This window comes from Fringilla coelebs (genome assembly GCF_963513975.1).
Source record: "Fringilla coelebs genome assembly, chromosome: Z".
NCBI classification, from domain to species: Eukaryota; Metazoa; Chordata; class Aves; order Passeriformes; family Fringillidae; genus Fringilla; species Fringilla coelebs.
This window is the reverse complement of record NC_140031.1, coordinates 18,225,372-18,244,910: the sequence shown is the minus strand read 5'-3', so window position 1 is coordinate 18,244,910 and position 19,539 is coordinate 18,225,372. Positions and strand designations below refer to the sequence as shown.

The window sequence follows — 19,539 nt, the reverse complement described above, 5'->3', positions numbered from 1 at the left end:
CCCACAGCACACGCCTGGAAAATCTGGGAGCCCGTGGCTTGGACAGGAGCACTCTTTGCTGGGTTAGGAACCGGCTGGAGGGCCGGGCCCAGAGAGTAATGGTGAATGGTGCTGCATCCAGCTGGGGCCAGGCACCAGTGGTGTCCTCAGGGGTCTGTGCTGGGGCCAGTTCTGTTCAGTATCTTTATTGATGACATGGATGAGGGTATTGAGTATTTCATTAGTAAATTTGCAGACAGCCCTGAGCTGGGATCCTGTGTCGATCTGTTGGAAAATGGGAGGGCGCTGCAGAGGAACCTGGAATGGTTGAATGGATGGGCAGAGTCCAACAGGATGAAGTTTAACAAGTCCTGCATTTTGGCCAATAACCCCCTGTTACATTATAGGCTGGGGATGGTGTGACTGGACAGTGCCCAGGCAGAAAGGGACCCGGGGGTGCTGGTGACAGCCGACTGCACAGGAGCCAGCAGTGTGCCCTGGTGGCCATACAGGCCAGTGACATCCTGGCCTGTGTCAGGAACAGTGTGGCCAGCAGGAGCAGGGAGGTCACCCTTCCGCAGCACTCGGCACTGCTGAGGCAGCACCTCGAGTGCTGTGTCCAGTTCTGGCCCCTCAGTTTGGGAAGGACATTGAGACGCCTGAGCGAGAGCAACGAGGCTGGAGAGGGAACACAAACCCTGTGAGGAATGACTGAGGGAGCTGGGGGCATTCAGCCTGGAGAAAGGAGACTCAGGGGTGACCTTACCGCTCTCTACAAGTTCCTGAAAGGTGGTTGTAGTCAGGTGGGAGTTGGTCTCTTTCTCCAGGCAACAACTGACAGAACCAGAGGACACAGTCTTAAGCTGCACCAAGAGATAGGCTGGATGTTAGAAAAAGTTTTTCACTGAAAGAGTGATAAAGTACTGGAATGGTCTGCTTGGGGAGCTGGTGGAGTCACCATCCCTGGATGTGTTTAAAAAAAGTCTTGATGTGGCACTTGGCGCCGTGGTTTAGTTGAGGGGTTAGGGCATGGGTTCGACTTGACGGTCTTAAAGGTCTTTTTCAATCTAGTGATTCTGTGATTTGTAAAGTGGCACAAGAGAGGTATTCAAAGAAAATTGAAGTCAAGATTATAAACAAAGAACCTTGTTGAAAGCTGGGAAGCACAAGGACATGCCATCTTCAAGTCCTCCCAGGCATGTGTTACTGTTACATTTTTAATTGCACAAGCACATAACCACTCACCTGACAGGACACCAGGACACCTGCCTAACTCAGTATTTGATTTTTACTTACTTAACACATCATCCATGCCATGCACAAAACACAGAACTACTCCCCTCTTCTGGTACTCCCATGCTGAGTCCTTCAACATTAACTTACCTTTGTATCCTTGTGGTCAGCCAGCAGTATGGTCCATTTTCTTCAAGTCAGTAAATTACAAAGGTTAAGGTAAGAATTTGCACTAAAATCAGAATCTTGTTTGCTCATTGCTAAACCTGGCATACTGTGACCAGCTTGTTCTCTCAACACTAATTTAAAAAAAGGAACAAGAAATAAGAGAATCACATCAAACCTCTACACGAACTAGTATACCACAGTGTAGACAGTGAAGACATTAACTTTCTTACAATGAAACAGCAAAATTTGGGATCATCACATGCAACAAATGTTGGGTGTAATCTAACACAAAACCAGCCACTAACAGGCAGGGAGAACCCTTCACTGTCATCAGAAGACTCACTTTCCAACTACATGATCAGGACAAACTTATTGCAGACCTTTATTTTTGAAAATTATGAGACTATTTGCTCCATTTGCTCTTACCACTGAAAATTTTTGCCCCTGAGTTCTCCACAATTGTATCTACCTTCAGCACATCTGCTGGGTTCTGCCAGCCTTCAGCTGCATGCTGAGGGGCTTGGTCAGCCAGGGAAAACTGGTCCCACAGTATATATTCAGCAGTAAAAGACCAGGAACAGATTCTTCCAGTGGAAACATAAGGTAACCATAACAACAGCCAGTACTACCAGTTTAATCTTCAACAATGTGCGTGTCTTTCAGCAGATTATAAAAAGACTAAAAATCAAATAATACTAAGTTATAATTTATCTGGAACATTAAGATACTTAAAAATTGCATTTTAAGAATAATTAATTCATTTATCTCAATTATGAAAACGTATTCATTCTGTACAAAGATTATTTGTGCATGCCCACTTTGAAGGTGGACAATAAAAAAAAAACTGAAGCAAAAATAAATGTTCATAGGAGGATTTAGGAAAATATCTGTGTAGTTTACATTCATACTTGAGCTTCTTTTTGAAACAGCCTTCAAATGCATAAAGTAGTATTTCTCAGCTTCTGGTAATGAAGCTTTCCATAAAACAGTGGCTTGACTCAGCAGGCTGCTTATAGTATATGTCAATTCCTTACAGATCAGCTCATTTCAGACAACTTTAACTTTCATTATCCTTACAAACAGGATGAATTGCTACCTAGAGCAGTGTTGTAGGAAAATAAAAAATTAACCCAGTCATTGAGGAAGAGGCCCTTCAGCCTGGCTCTAATTTAAGTTAGGAGAAAATGTGATGCTCATGACAAGAGCCACCAAGCACAATGTCCCCTTGTATTACATTCAAATTCTAATAGAACACATCTATGCCACACAGTGTGTTCACATGTATGCTAAACAACTCAAAGCTCTCTTTTTTACCTATCCATGGTGCAGTCACTTAAGCCCAGACAGGAGGCTCCTTGACTTGCTAAAGTTGGTTCTGCTTCAGCAGTCTTCAGCAGAAAGCAATGGGAGATGGAATACACAAGAATTACAATAGCACAGAGCCCCCAAACATGAAGCTTATCACACAAAAGGAACAAGGAAGCCACAATACTAAAGCCACCATACTGGAGTAAGCTGGATCAGAGCTGCACACCATCTCCTGTACTGGCTACATCAAGAAGCTGACTGGAGGAAAAGCTGCACCACCTTCCCTGACACAACTCTGGTAACACTAAGGCAACACCGGGTACCCTCTGGGTTCAGAGCCAGCCAGGAGCCCTGTGTTGGTACCTAATGCACAGCTCTGTTTCAGAACCTTTAGGCTTAGAAGATCACAACTCAGGATGGCCCATCACCAGCCTGTTAAACTAGTAAAACAAAATAGGTCAGATTACCAGACTGGTCCAAGTTCTCAAGCATGTGGAATTTCCTTCAACAGTTCTCAGATCTGACATTTCCTGGCAGAATGAAAGGAGTTTGTTTCACTTTGCTTCCCAAGCTTACTAGTGCCTTGCTTAGTACTCACAGAAAAGAGTTATCTCCTAAGGGAAACTCAAGTTCTCCCATATTGACCCAAGCTCCATCAGTCTGTTAAGCAGATGCCTGCCTGGACATCAGCAATCATCACTTACCAAAAATAGTCTTTCACTTCAAAGCTGCATGTTTCATCTGCATAGAAGACAACACTAAATGAGCACTTGTTCTGCAGGTACGGAATGGCATTTCTCTACAAAAATCATGCTAGTGTCAGGGAAATAAACAGCATACTGCATACTAAGAATATCCAAGAATGAAGTCTACATAGCAAGCTTGCTGTCAGGTATCTTTTCAGAAATTTAAGGAATGCATGCTGCTACAGGCCCTGTGAGACCACCCACATCCATCAGATGATCTGATCTGCTCAAGGGACTACAATGGAAGCAGACTGTGGTGGGCACTGAACTCAGCAGTAAACTCTACTGACCCATTGGTTGAAGGAATGAGTTTTTCTTCAGTCTGAAGATCTCTCCCAGATGGCAATCCAGTAGGACTGACCTCAGAATTTGCTTACAAATCTCTCAAAGTGCAAACCTCCTGTGAGAGAAGAGTATTTGACCCTATCCTGTGTCCCATCCTGAGCCAGACTGCTTTGCAGATCACTGCCAGTGCTGGTTCAGCAAATGCATTTCCAGGTACCTCTAAGGAAGGCTGCACAGTGATCCAGGCTACAAAACAAACCTCATTCAGTTTGCAATAAAACTCACTGATGACCAAGAACAGCATAAGGAAAGATGACCAGCTAGTCAATATATTTATTATCCTAATGAGCCAGTAACCCTTGGTGCTCAAGTACAATAATCCTTAATCAGATCAAAAGTTCCCTGCAAATGAGTAAATTACCTCAGCTGCTGCCTAGCAGCAAACTGAAAATGGATAAACAAAGGCATCCTTGACTAAACTCTACTTCCAGTTTCTAGCAGCCAGTAGTTTAAATGCATTTACTGAAAAATAGATATTCTTTTAAAAAGAAACACTAAAGTTCAAGTCCCCATCTCAAATCAAGCAGATTTTTTTCCCTCACAGGCAAATACATAGGATTAAAAATTAACTTCCTTCATGCTTGGTAACATTTCTCAAAGCCTGGGATGACCATTAAAATCTTCAGACTCTTGACAGGGTCCAACATGATTCAGTGGACAACTTTACTGTAGTTTTAACACTCTTTTCCACAAAGACAACTAGCTTCTCTTACACCTTAAGAGAGAGAAAGGCCCTGCACAAGCCAGTGAAGGAGGTCTCTGGTCTTTCTACATGAGGTAAAGGATCCCCAGCCCCCCACCATAAACTCAGGCACCCTCCATGCCAGCAGCTGGCAGAGAGTACGTTCTCCATCAACAGCAGATCAGAAAAACCAGTGAGTGCTGTTTGCTTTTAAAGAGGGTTGGAACAGGGAACCAGGAATACATGGTCCTCCGCCAATAAAGCCAGGAAGATGAAGAGAAATGTGACTTCAAATCATGTCTGCATGCAGTCACCTGTGACTACCACGACTGAAGTCAAGCTCTGTCAACCCAGCACCGACAAAGTATCTCCAAAGCTTACTAGTCCCCACTAAGGAAATGGGCAAGCTTAGTCACCAACTTCTCAATCCTTTAACACAGACACCTGCTCAAGCAGAAAAACAAGAGAGGACTTATTCTGGGAATGGATCATGGTTTATGTATGAGAGAACAAAAAGGCCAATCCACTACTTAAATTGCCCTGGAAAAGGAACAAAGTCAAAGATGGATAAGGTTGCATTGTTAAATACTAGAGAACCCAATTTCATTCTTTTCTACATCACCAAGCACTGAAAAAAAGGAAGAGGAACCGTACAATAAAATGTTTTCATACCTTTTATGGAAGTATACTACAAAAACCAAACATTGTTTTGGGTGACATTTCCCAGGAAAATAAAAAACTAAAAGAGTTCCCACAGTAAGTGACTAAGATTTTCTTAAGGTGACACAGAAGATGACAGATACTCTACTCAGCTTTGTCATAAGCAACTACAACATAAGGGAATCCAGTTCCTTAGTGGAAATATCAAATCTCACCCATTCCCACACTGCAGTCAAGGGCAAACAGAAGTAACAGAGCAGGCAGATAACCACTTAAGTCAGGGGCCACACACACTTCTGAGGTGTCTCTGAACTGAACCTACCAGAAATTAATCCACAAGTATCAGCAGACACAAGAGCAGAAACCAGACAGAAAAGTTATGAAGGCTATGAAAGTGTTTCACTCTACAAAACAAAACCACTGACCAATTCCTGTTACTTTTGCCCACAGCTCATTATTATAATCAGTGCTTCCATTACCAGTCTCAGGATATAAACTAGCAAAGAAGAAGTAACAAGTATGACTAGTACTTCTACTTCCTCTAAAGAGAATTTTCTCAATTCCAACTTGTAAATTTCCAAAGTCTACACAATTTTAACAAGCTTTTCTATAATTACATTTATTTCTCAGAGAGTTAATTACTGAGGTGACTGAAATGAAGTAAAACTGAATAAAGAAGGGGGGAAGCCTACACCCCACTTTGAGAAATGCCAAGGAAAAAACATTTTTACTTACTATTAAAACAGGGCATCCACATATCACTATAAAATTAAGATAGGCAGAAGATCCTGTTTATAGTACGTGAAGACCAAAGAGTGAACAAATTACACCTATGTGTCAACGTCAGTAAAAAAAAAAAATTCAGGAGAGAAAAAAGGTGTATAACGCATGCAGGTAGGAAAAACATCATTACAGATATGGCAGTTTTCTTTTTAAAAAAGAAAAAATTTTATACTCTTAAATTGAGATTAGAAATGGAGTATTTCAATACACCACACCAAAATTAACTACATCAACATTTGCAAGCTTCTTCTAATACAAAAACTGACCTCTTGAAAAGAAATATCTGTTTAAATTAACAATAAATATAAAAGAGAAACATACCAAGTTTGGCCCAAAATTGATGCCACCTTATAAAAAAAGTATTTTCCTAAAGAAATATGGACAATCTCAACTTTATAAATATTTTTGCTTTCAAGTTCTAAACTGCAAATAATTTACTATAAGAAGTAGTAGAATTCAAAAACATCTTGACAGGGAAGTGTCTATATATATATACATATACATATATATATGTGTGCTATATTATAAAGTTGTGTGACATCCCCAAGAGCAGTTGTGCTTATGATTTAATGCTACACAGCTTGTACAACTGTGGACAACATTTAAAGAATTAAAATGAACCAAATAAAACTATAAATAATACAATATTGGTTTTTAAATAAGAGATCATAGTCTTACACTGAGTAAGCAGAAGAGGTGGTTATTGCACACATATACTTCTGCTGCTATAAAAGCAAGATCTGGTGATCAAATTATTTTTACCTTGCACTGAAATGCACAACTGCATTGCTGCCAAAGTTCATGTAATATAAATGCAAACAAACTTAGCTGCTTTAAAAACAATACCCGTGATGCTATGCACTGAGACAATACTCTGTAAATCAGTTTATTTCCCATGTAGTGGACAAATCCAGTCAGTGTAATGATTTTTCCACATGTTGAATAGTAAAATCAAACTGCTTATTCTCCCACAAGTCACTGTGAGAATAAGGGTCTTGCTATACCCCTTAAAGCTTTCAATTTAAAAGTTAATTCTAGAAATTTGGAACTGTAACATCAGGGTCTTTTGCCATTAATAACAACGACAACACAACAAATGGCTAAAGAGCAGTTATTGGTAGAACAGTTCAACAACTCAGTTAAGGAAGAGTTTTAGTGCACTTTGCTCATTTTAGCCAACAGCCACATTACCCTTTTTGTGTACAAAGTGGACTCATTGATTTCCACTGTAAGAAAAAAATGACTTGGCAAGCAAAACACTGTGTGTCAAGCTGCCCTTTTTTTCCTTAGACATTTTAAGACAGAAGCTTTGCAAGACATTACACAATTCTTTGCTTTTATTATTAAGTGAGAAAGTCTGATTTGGAACATTGTCACATTGCTAGTCAGAAATGCTTCAGCGATGGAAGTCAACGCTGGGTCAACACAAGGCCTCATTCTATAACATTCATTTACAGAGAACTTACAATGATTTTCAACACACCCAACAAAACATTCCTTTCTTCCTTCAGAGGAAAGTTCCATTATTCTTCCTGCAGTGGGCATGTTACTACATAAATGACAATTTTTGTTTTTGGACAAAACATCCCCAAATCTTCACGAGAACAAATGGACTTCTACAGGTGTTACAGAAGTCTTCACACATCATCATCATCTGATGTATCACTGCTGCTTGTCTCAGAATCCTCATTCTCCAGAGCAGGTTTGAAAGTGCTGTTTTTCCAGGGGCTAAAATTACAGATGAGGCCATTTTTCAAAACACCGTTTTTCCGAAGGCCATTTTTTTGTAACTGAAATGAGAAAACATGACATATTTAGAGAAATAAAATGCCAAACACAGCAATCTGTTGCAATTCAATACTCTTTGAATCTTCAGCTCTGGACTACGCTGGATCCACAGCTTTTCAAATGTACACAGAAAGGGTAACTGGCCAGCCACCTGTATCCCAGAGTTTCCAGCTGCACTGAACTCCTGCAGTTAATGAGAGTTCACCCTACTCTCACCCATTTCCCCACATATCTTGCCCCAGAGATCCCTTCTCCCAAATGGTCTCTCCTGCAATCCAGTCCCCTTTCCCACAGTGCTGCAAACATCTGTGCTAAGAAGGGCAAGGTGCAATAGGGAAGGGGCCCAGAAGAGATGCTGCAGAGAGGAGAATGGGTATCTCAGCAACTGGAAAGTCAAAGACACTTAAGAAAGGAAACAACTGATTCTGCAAAAAAGAAAGGAATTATTGCTTTTTCAATATCATGCAGAATGAGTGCACTAAGACAAGCATTTGAAAGTTTAATATTCCAATATTAAATTGTTAGTATTTCCAATAGTATTGGAACTACCAAATGTTCAGATTTAGTACCACACGCTATTCTCATTTCTGACTCTTGCTCACTGACCCCACCACGTATACATAACACTCCTAATAAAAAAAAGTCTAGATTACCTTTTCATACTTTGTTACTAGTAAATTAAATGTCTCAATTCCCAAAACAGAAAATGCAGCTCTCAGAGTAGCATCGAAACTGCACAAAAACCTTGAAAGAAGACTCTCTTTCCTTAGGCTAAGCTAAGAAGCTTGAAATCCTGGCACTCCTACCACCAATACTTAAACTACCCAAAAGTATACCCTACCCTTCCCTTGATGCTTTGTGAATAGGCCTGAGCTGTAGTCAGCATTGGTATTTGATTTTTTTGAAGCAACTATACTCCCAAAAGCACAGTACTGAAATGGTACTGCAACAGCAACGCCCCTAATGATCAAAATTACTGCAGATCCTCCTCAAACGAAGGCATCTATGGTAACTAACTACAGGTTTATAACGGAAAATTAACTTAGTCTTACCTGTTCAATAATGACTTTAAACTCCCTCATCTCATCCTCAGTTAGTGGAGCACATGTTTCATCATTTTCACTGTCTTCCTGCCAGCCCATTTCCTTTAACAACCTTTAAATTAAGAAGGACAACATTAGGAATTTGCTACACACACTCAAACATTTCAAGCCCTGCCTACATACATGTCTGAAGACCCGTAACAAATGCATTGATTAATCAGCCAGTATTTTTTTTAAACAAACTCTTATGTAAGTGTCAGTTCAAAGTCTTGTAAAAGGTATGTAAAGCACAGAAGCCGAGTTCTCAGGTCTCTTGAAGGTGATCCTATTCTACCATCATATGTGGTAAAAACTATACCTTCATTCTAAGGCAAGAGTTCTGTGTCAGAACAGTAAGAAGGTGTTTTTTTAACATAACTTAAAACTGACAGTGAAGCAGCAATGTGTTCACTCCCCTGAGAACAATATGAAGAGAGAAAGACACACTGAGGGACTCAGCAGGTTTTTCTGAATAACAAAGCAGAGCAAAGCATAAGGAATACTGGTGGTGTTCCTCGATGGAAACCAGTTGAGGATGCAATGGCCTCATGTGATTTCTTTTTTATACCACATGCTAATGTCAAGAGCTGCGTCAGGCTTCTTTACAATTGAGTCTTGGCCAACAGCACATGCTGGTTTTTCAGCTCAAACAGCTAGGAGTGGATTTTGGGATAAGGGGAAAAAAGGAGGAGAAGAAACACTCCTCTCATAACTAAGCTTGACAGATACAAAGAATGTGATAATCAGCATGTTTTGACTAGTTCCTAAAGAAGGATGGCAGTATCTGAGCAGGAAGAAAGTGGTTTTACATTTGAAGATGGTATGAAAATGGGTTATCTGAGGGTGATGATACCATGACATTTAATAATGAAGTTATTAAGTTTGCTTGCTGCAAAGTTTTTTCCAAAAGGATTAGCATCTTCTTTAGGTATCTTCTGACCCTAAACATTAAAACAGACTAAAGCTATTTTACAAAAACAAAGAGGTTTCTAAAATGTATGCCAGAGCTGACACTTAAGAGCTAAAAAACAGTGAATATATTAAAATAGTAAGACAAACTCACAGCTGACACCATATACCAGGCGCTCATTTAGGCAGATATCAGAAAAAAAAAGTCCATCAACACAATCCTCCCCACAAACAACTCTATATCCCAATAGAGTGGATGTGCTCCGGGCAAATTTGCAGGGAACCAAAGCCACCAATGACCATTTTTAGAGCCGCATCAAAAGCCTGGAAGCACTACTCTGCTTAAAAAAAAGTCAGTAGGACAGTAACAGAAATAGAAATTGTATCCCCTGTAGCATTTGGACCAAATTGGAAAGCATAACAGGCAGAAACAATCAAATCATCAGGATGCAGTAAAAATACACGCCAGTCATCCAAAACTCTAAGAGAATATATTGTACAAAAAAACCACAATGCTAAATGCAGTTTAATGATAGTTAGTCGAGCTTAAGTTTTACTGCAAGCAAGCTCAGACATAAGTATTGCATTCAGTGAAGTAAATAGTTACAGAGCTTCTGTTAATATAAGTAAAACTTAGGGTAGTAGCTAACTAACTAACTTTAAAGCAACATTCCGTAATGTTAGCTGCACCACTGTCCCTTTAAACTGACACCATTCTAGAGTGGTCAGAAGTATGAACGACATTAAAAAATTACTTTGGATTAGCCAACTTGATACCAACAGGATTGCTGCATGTTGGAAACTTCCCAGCAGGAAGGAAGCCCTTTTGTACCAAATGTGCCAGTACTTTTACTAGGTATGCAAAAGTAACCTGGGAGCCAAGGTGGTGACCCATAGTGTAATTTACCACAAAAAGGTTAATCATAACATCTGTTCACATGTGTGCGAAGCTCACAGCCAAAGCGCTGTGGCAGTATGGACACAGAGCCTCTCTGAGATACCACAAGAGAAAGATATTTGCCCAGAAATCCTAACAAGGCTATTTAAAGTAATCTGAATTGAAAAACTAAGAGTTAGATTTGACTCCCATTTGCCAGTCAAAAAATCATGAGCCTCTAGTACCCACAGATTCCACAGACTCCCAGAATATCCTGAGTTGGAAGGGACCCACAAGGAACATGGCACCCAACTTCTGGTCCTGAGCAGAGCAACCCCTAGAATCATACCCTGTGACTGAGAATACTGCCCAAACACTTCTTGAGCTGTCAGGCTTGGTGTTGTGATCACACTCCTGGGAATCCTGTTCCAGTGCTCAACAATCCTCTGGATGAAGAACATTCTGTCTTTCTGAAAGTCACAGACTTTCTCCCTACAATGGCAAGCACCATTTTCCATTTTTGGTATTCCAAATTAATATCTCGCAAGTTGAATTCCCCCATTAGGACAGCAGCAGTTGATTTAGAGGTGTTCCTTAGCTCCTCAAAGGACAGTCAGTGTCATCATCCTGGGTGAGTGGCCTACAGTAGACTCCAACAATGACATCTGCTTTTTTTGTTTGCTCCTTAATCCTTATCCAGAGGCCCTTAACCATGCCATCACCAGCCACAAGCTTCATATATTCCAGCACATCCATTAGATACAACACCACTCCCCCACCTCTCCTGCTGTCTGTGCCTCCTGAGGAGCCTGCCACCATCCACAATGCTCCAGTGACAGAACTCTTCCCACCAGGTGTCACTTATGGCAGAGATGTTGCCAATGGTAGGAAAAAAGGAACAGAGCAGGGTGCTTTGTACTCTTGTTACTTAGGAGGAGGAAGAGTCTACAGGCAGTACAAAATGAGAGTTGTCTAGCCCAATGTATAGACTCTATCACCAAAAAAAAAAAACAAAACTGTCTAAACCATAAGAATATGACAGAAGATTGGGTCATGATTATCCAGCAGCATCATTCTCATATCTACCAAATATTACTGCAGTTGGGATTACTGGGATAATAGAATTGTTTCAATCCTTTTCATGAAATTATTTTCTCACCTTCCAGTGGACTGTCTTGTGATATCACTAATAGTGTCAACAAGTCAGCTACAAAAATAATTAACTACTTTAATAATGATGAAAAGGTCACTAAGTTTTATATAAAATGCAGCATTTAAAATCTTTTTAATACAAACAGCAATTACATGGTAGTGTTCCTCCCAGACACCTAGACCAAAGTCAGAGGGATGAAGTCACTATGTAGTTTGCTATGTTCTTTATTAAGAAATAAATTTTCTTTATTTAAAAATTGGATGCAAATCAGTACACAGGTCTAAGGAACAAAGTATGTCTAATGTTATATTAGTACATGTCTAAAAGATAACTTTTATATTACTCAAAACATTTTATGTTTTCTCAGTTTTCAGATTCTGACTTCTGAACTAGTAAGAATTTATGAACATGCTCAGCTACCATGAAGGAACGCTCTTTATGTTTTATACAGTACATACCTATGCTCTGCCTCAAGTGAGCTTGAAAGAACATTTGCCTGAGGGAAAGCTGAAGACTGAATGATCTGCTGAGGTGTAATCGAAGCATTGCCATTCTCCTGCGGAATCTCATTTTCAAAGTTTCGGTTTATATCTCTCTCACGATGAGGACTGTTGCTGTTATGCAAGCCGAAGGACTCATCATCCTAAATACAAAAATAATTTTACATTGCAAAGTGTAAAAGTGAATTCCATCCACAAGTAAATATCCACAAGTGCTGCAATTCAGCAGTTCTCTTTAGTTTGAATTAAGTTTAAATGGAGAGATTCTGTACTTCACGGGTAATTCTGTTCTGGCATTTGCAATCCCTGCATGCTACAGAATTCCTAAGATATGCTACTGATTAATGCAGAAAGCAACTCACATGCTTTTCCCCAGATTTTTTTCTGCAAAGTTTCACACGTATCTTAAAATTCAAATGTACTTTAGCTGTTCTTCATACTTACAGAAATAACAGTCTGTTGAATTTTTATTGTTCCTAATTAAATATCAGAGCTGTATGTGGCAGAAGAAGTCTGAAAGTATATGAGTTCTCAAGTTTACTTATATCTCAAATAGCAAATTCTCTGCCATGAATTCTGAAAGACTGCATACTGCTCTTTAAATTCAGAAAAGCTCACTTACACACATGCACTCAACCCCAGCTTCTCAGGCTGTTGTGAACAGCAACTGTAAATTACTAGACATTAAATACAAATCAAGAAGAAAATTTATTTAGAAAGCCGACTGTTCGGGTTCACTCAAAGATTAAAAGGTCTTTAGTCTATAAATATGAGGTATTTCTTTCTATTCCGCTCATTCAGCAACCTAAATTCATAAATTCATATTTATGAATGAGCCAAATAGCCTCAGAAGTCTTACCAACTGTAAAAAACAAAGAAGAGTACAATCAGTATCTAGGAAACACCTTCTCAATAACAAAATCCCTGAACTGGGCATATAACAGTGTTACCCATAGCAGGGGAAATAATGCAATCTTCTGCACCTTTAATAAATCATACTTCAGAGCACAGGATCAACACCACCATCATTTCCCTCCCAACTCACATGTTGTCTGCTTTCAGAAATATTAGAACACTCAGCAAGATAGTGTTAAGAACATATATCCCAGTACACAAACATTCCACTGTTACATTATATGCCTGAAGAATAGGTCACATAATACCAAGAAAAATTTACAAATTTACTAAACAGTTCTAATATATAGGGCAAAACAGCTTCTTGCAAGTGTGATTGAGCTGCTGAGTACAATTTGCCTCATTATTTCGTACTTCTGAATCTCTAGATGGTCCCTAAGATCTTTCTAATCTTAAATAAAGGTCTTTGTGTACTTCCTGAACACATGAACAAAACTATCCCCAATATCCATCTCAGAGCACTCAGTCACAGAATACCTAATGAAAAGATGTAGGCTTTTCTTAGCTCACACATACAGCTAAGTTACACAGTCCCATTATAGCAAATTACATTTTGCCTGAAATAGGATCAGGGTCAGTAAAGTCAGCCTCACTTTTATGAGCAATGTACACTGCCACAGTTTCCTTTTTAATATCTCAGAAGCCTAATATCGCTTCCTCAAAATCACGTGTTTATCTGGCTGATTTCTGATTGGCTGATTTCTAATTTATGGGATTTTTTGTTTTAATAAGACATTTTAAACCACTCATTTATAGCAAACAGGCTTGTAATCACCTCATTCTGAATAATAAAATACTTATCTTCACTTGGACTATCATAGTTTCTATGATAACTTGGTGGCTGGTAGCATTTGACACAAATATTCTCTAGTATCAATCGAACACTGCATAAATCAATTCAGACTGAAAGAAACCTGATGCATATTATACACAGCCATTATAGGCCTTCAAGTTCTCAATTAGTTAGAACCAGTGGTTTATGCATATATTGAGCTATTGCTCCTATGATTAGACCAAGAATAGAGAAGTTCTGTCTACCTAAACACTAATTAGAAGGGAAATGATTGGAGAAGCAGAACAAACTTTTTTGTTTTGTAGGGTAACTAGCAGCCAGGGTATGAAACACTGCTCTCCACAAGTCTGCTGGGACTAGGTGGGATTCACAAAATGGTACAGAGGGAGCTGGCAGTTCACTGAGCTACTTTCCATCATTTATCTGCAGCCCTGGATTATCAGAGAGGTCTCAGGCAAGTGGAGGTTGGAAAATATGACGCTCACTTCCAAAAATATGGGAACTACAGGCATGTCAGACTTGCCATGATACCAAGGAAGGCCATGGGGCAGATCACTGTGAGTGCCATCACATGACACATGCAGGACAGCCAGGGGATCAGGCCCACCCAGCAAAGGTTTGGGAAAGACAGTTCCTGCTTGGCCAACCTGATCACCTTTTATGACCAGGCAATGGCTCAGTGGATGAAGAAAAAGTTGTGGATGTTTTCTGCTTGAACATCAATAAAGCCTTTCTTTGACACAGTATCCCAGAGAATTCTATAGAATCTTGCAGCCCATGGCTTGGACCGGGCACTCTTCACTGGGTAAAACCTGTCTAGATGGCTGAGCCCAGAGGGTGGTGGTGAGTGGAGCTATTTTCAGCTGGGGTCCAGTCATGAGTGGGGCTCCCCAGGGCTCAGTACTGACCACTTTAGCAATGATTTGACAAGTGCACCTCAGTCAGTTTACAGGTGACACCAAAGTGGGTGGGAATTCTGATCTGCTGGAGGACAGGAAGGCTATGCAGAGGGGTGTGTACAGGATGGATCAACAGGCCAAGGCCAGTGGTGTGAGGTTCAACAAGGCCAAGTGCCAGCTCCTGCCCTTGGGTCACAACAGCCCCAGGTAGTGCCAGGGCTGGGGCAGAGGGGCTGGAAAGGACCTGGGGGTGCTGGTGACAGCAGCTGAGCACGAGCCAGGCTGTGCCCAGGTGGGCAAGAAGGGCAATGGCATCCTGGCCTGGATCAGCAATGGTGTGGGCAGCAGGGCCAGGGCAGGGATTGTCCCCCTGTGCTGGGCACTGCTGAGGCCACACCTCGAGTGCTGTGTCCAGCTCTGGGCCCTCCCTGCAGGAAAGGCCCTGAGGGGCTGGAGAGAGTCCAGAGAAGGGCAATGGAGCTGGGGCAGGGTCTGGAGCACAAGTCCTGTGAGCAGCAGCTGAGGGAGCTGGGGGTGTTTGTCCTGGAGAAAAGGAGGCTCAGGGAAGACATTATCACTCCCTACACCTCCCTGAAAGGAGGCTGTGGCCAGGTGGAGGTTGGCCAACACCATGACAGGACACAAAAAATGGCCTCAAGTTGTGTCAGGGGAGATTCAGGTTAGATGCCAGGAAGACTTTCTTCACAGGAAGACTTTCTACCACAGGAAGGGTAGTCAAGCACTGGAATGGGCTGTCCAGGGAAGTGGCTAAGTCACCATCTCTGGAGGTATTTAAAAACCATTCAGATATGACACTTGAAGACACAGTTTACTTGCAGTCTTGACAGTACTGTTAATGGTTGGACTCGATATCAAAGGTATTTTCCGACATAAATTCCATGTATGATTAGGTTAGTTTACTAAGCCTAATTTATCCTTTTTCTTGTTGCTAAAAAGACACAAGTATTTAAGTCATGAACATGCAAGTAACAGATACTGCAGAAAGACAAAAAGACACTACAAAGCAACACTATAGGAAGAGTAGTACTAGGAATAATGTTTTTAAATTCATCAAAAGGTAATTCCTTTCCTTCATTTAGGGACCCAAGACCATTACTCAATAGCTATTTACAGCAAAATAAGAAGTAGTTTATAGTTTGTCTGAAACCTACTGGATCTACAGTAAATATGAACAAAATTACCTTCTCTTGCCCATCATGATTCTCATTTTCATGTTCCTCTTTCACTCTATCTCTTTTCAATGCTTTCAAAAATTCACTCTTCTTATCGGTCCGCATTCTTGTCAATTTTGTTAAACGAAGCTGACCAGATTTGTCAACAGGAGATGAAGAATTTGACCGAATACACTAGTGAAGGAAGTCAGAAAAAGAAAGAATGTTAGAAGTATGTTCATTAAGAAAATTTTTAGTTAAAGACACAGGTATCTGTTCTTTCAGGTTTTGCATATATTTACAGTCAATAGTAGAGGGAAGATCCATATTTTGATATAAACAGTTAGTAGATATAAACCCAGAGATGCAGGTTTATGGAGCACCGCTAGTGAAGAGTGGGCCTTCTGAAATAAATAATACCTTTACCAGATTTGAAGTCTAAATTTATCAGATGGTATTTTCTAATGTGAGCTTTTATTCTAATTCAAACCTACAAAGGAAACTGCAGTACTTTGAGGCCAGTGATGTGCATTCCACCTTTCCCAAACATTAAGTTCCAAAAAAACATATTTAATACAATTCTGTATAAAATTTACTGCCCATCCTCACTTAGCAAACTAGATGTTTTAAAAATTTAACTACAGCTACTACTTTACCTCTTTCACTGAATTTTGTGTTACAGTAAATGCCTTGACAGTTGATTTGAAAGGACTGAAACTGCCAACACCATATGCAGATTCATGAGGAAATGTACTCCCAAGTTTATTTTCTTTTGCTTGGCTTTTCCACTGTGTGGGCTAGACATAAAAATAAACAGAGATATAAAAAAAAAAGGATTCTTTTCAAGAATCTTCAGAAAAATGATTAAGCAAAAGGAAATCATAACTGCAACCTTAATGTAGTGCAAACATCTGTTTTCTTGTGGAAAAGAGGCTGTTTATGAGCAATTCATCTGATCATAAATACTGTTCACACTGTTTATATAAAAACTAGAATTTCAAAATAATTAAGATCCTCATATTTGTGGTATCAAAAATGAAATATGGGACTTCAACAGCTGAAAATTATTATTTTAGATTCAAAATGTTACAGAGTTAAGAACTAATCCATTATATGCTCTCAAGACCACAGAAAAATTACTGAAACAAAAAAATAGAGATGAAGCTAGTGATAATAGCTCAATTGGTTAGAGCCTGGTGATAATAATGCCAGGGTCATGGGTTTGAAGTCCATATGGACCATTCACTTAAGAGCTGGGCTTGATGATTTTTGTGGGTTCCTTCCAACTAAGAATATTCTGTGATTATGCATATGGAAAGTTGCATTTGGAAAGAGACCATAATGATACTACTAGGTTATAATGTTATCTCTGTCTATAACTGAGATAAATTCTGAAGGTATTATTATGCTGACTATACCTGTCTACAATGTACCTAATTTTGTTCTGTTGAAATCATATATACAAAATACTTGCTATGCTACAGGTTAAAAACACAATTTTTAATCTCACGTGTACTGCTGCACTTCTCCAAAGTAGTAGATGAGAAGCAAAGAGAAACTAAATTATGATTTAGAAATAAAAATGCAAAAAAGTTGTTTCTATTCATTTTTGGGGTGTGTTGCATTTTGCAAGTATTGAATATATGATAATCTAGGAACAGTATTCTCAGGGATGAAATAAACACATTGAGAATTACAGCATGATTTTTCTAGGCATGTTTTTTTAACACTGGCATCCAATACTTACCTTTGCAGGTGGAGTGACGGGTTTGGGGACTAAGCCTTTATAAACACTTGTGCCAGTTCCATTCCTTACAGGCTGTGAGTGAAGACTTCCCACTACTGGGAATCCAGATATCCGCAGTTCTTTTGTATTGCCTTTTTTAATGACCAGCATTCTCTGAGATCTAGATTTAGGATTTAAAGGGTACTCTGGAAGAAAAAAAGAAGTATGTATCTATATACACATATACACAAAGAAGTGTGTATCTATATATACACATAGGTGCATCTTTATACACATATGTACATAAATATGTGTGTGTCTGTGCCCATGTACACAACCTCACTAGTTTTCAGTTCATAAGGTACTGGAGAGCCACATGATCCAGAGCAAACAAGTATAAATCAGGAACTTAAATTAGTATTAGTTCCACAAATAACATACTGTGCAAACCTGGAAAAACACAGGTTCTGTTCCATTTTCTACAGTCATAATTTTAAAAATATTTCACTTGGCAATGCAGGAACTGCACTTTTTGAAAGAAAATATATTCTTCAAAGAAACCTGCTACACACTTCTAGAGACTGCAGCATAGCAAATCTACAATCCAAATACTGTTAGCTGTTGATAGTTACTTGAACTTCAAAGGAGTTTATGGCTTTCATACTCCCCTTAAGGTTTCCTAAAGATTAATTAGTTATATATTTATTAACAGCTCAGTTTAGAGCTCTGCACTGAGGTTCTATAAAATGCGACAAGATGCGCCCTACACATTAGACCACGGCAATGACCAGTTTCTCCAGCTCCATGCTTCAGATGGACATAACAGGACAAAATGTCCATGTTCACTGGAGAACAAATAAGGAGACATTTAGCAGTATTCTGTAGCCTCTCTCCCGCGGCCGCGTGGATGGACGGGAGCCCGGCTAGTCCTCCGTCTGCGGCGTGGATGGTGCGGGCGGGAGGTTGGCTACGAGGCTCCAAGACGAAGGAAGGACAAGGGAGCGCCCGTGTAGTACGCCGAGGAACTTTATTTCCCGGGCGGCGCTAGGAACGGGTAACGCGAGAGAAAGCACGGGGGAAGGGCACTTATACAGTGAGTGGGCGTGATAGGAGATAAAAAGCCAACCAAGGAGCGGGGACGCAGGGAGGAACGAGAGTTACAGCTAAGGCACTGAGGATCACACAGGGGAGGGGAGAGACCCCGGGAGCCAATCACATATCGAATAAGGGATGGAAGACACAGAGAATTCTCGAGATAAAGGGGGTGATTACCGTGACAGACACGGGGGGTTATGGCAGGCAGCACCAAAAGGGAAGGTAATAGGCTTATAAGAGCATAAAGGGTTTTGAGTGACAAGCCACCGCGGGAAAACCAGGAGTAACAACTTAGGGAGAAACCATTGGGAGGGAAATACATGGCGGGGGGGGGAACCGAGAACCAAACCATTATTAACTTACAAAAGGATAACCAATTAATATTTCTAAAAACACACAATGCCGCATATTCAGGAACATCCATTAAAAACAGTTCTAAAATTTCCAAAAAGTAAAAAAATATATTTTTGTACATGCATTCCAACATTAAGAGCCTTTTCAATTACTATCTCCTCTCCCTACAAGCAATTCTTCTTCACATAGTCTGTTAAAAGATCCTGTTAAAAAAAAAACAAAAAAAACCAACAAACCCTATCTTAAAAAAATACATTACTTTTGCTTTGCTTAGCAGGTAGATGCTACAAAATAGTTATCATAACTGTAAACTTCATTCTCATTAAACCTGACAAGATTTTTCACAATATTTACAGGCTCCCATCACATGTG

General features: G+C 40.0%; 1 protein-coding gene across 1 annotated transcript in view; it reads right to left on the bottom strand.

Annotated features, from left to right (window-relative positions):
* Positions 1–6,665: 6,665 nt before the first annotated feature.
* Positions 6,666–19,539, bottom strand: part of GPBP1 (GC-rich promoter binding protein 1) — a 39,070-nt gene continuing 26,196 nt past the window's right edge. The window contains exons 8-13 of the mRNA XM_084225598.1: positions 17,740–17,924; positions 16,649–16,789; positions 16,023–16,187; positions 12,172–12,356; positions 8,745–8,847; positions 6,666–7,694 (exon numbers count right to left, since the gene is read on the bottom strand). Coding sequence (XP_084081724.1) covers positions 7,542–7,694; positions 8,745–8,847; positions 12,172–12,356; positions 16,023–16,187; positions 16,649–16,789; positions 17,740–17,924 — 932 coding nt within the window. The 3' untranslated portion in view covers positions 6,666–7,541. The remainder of the gene's footprint in view (positions 7,695–8,744; positions 8,848–12,171; positions 12,357–16,022; positions 16,188–16,648; positions 16,790–17,739; positions 17,925–19,539) is intronic.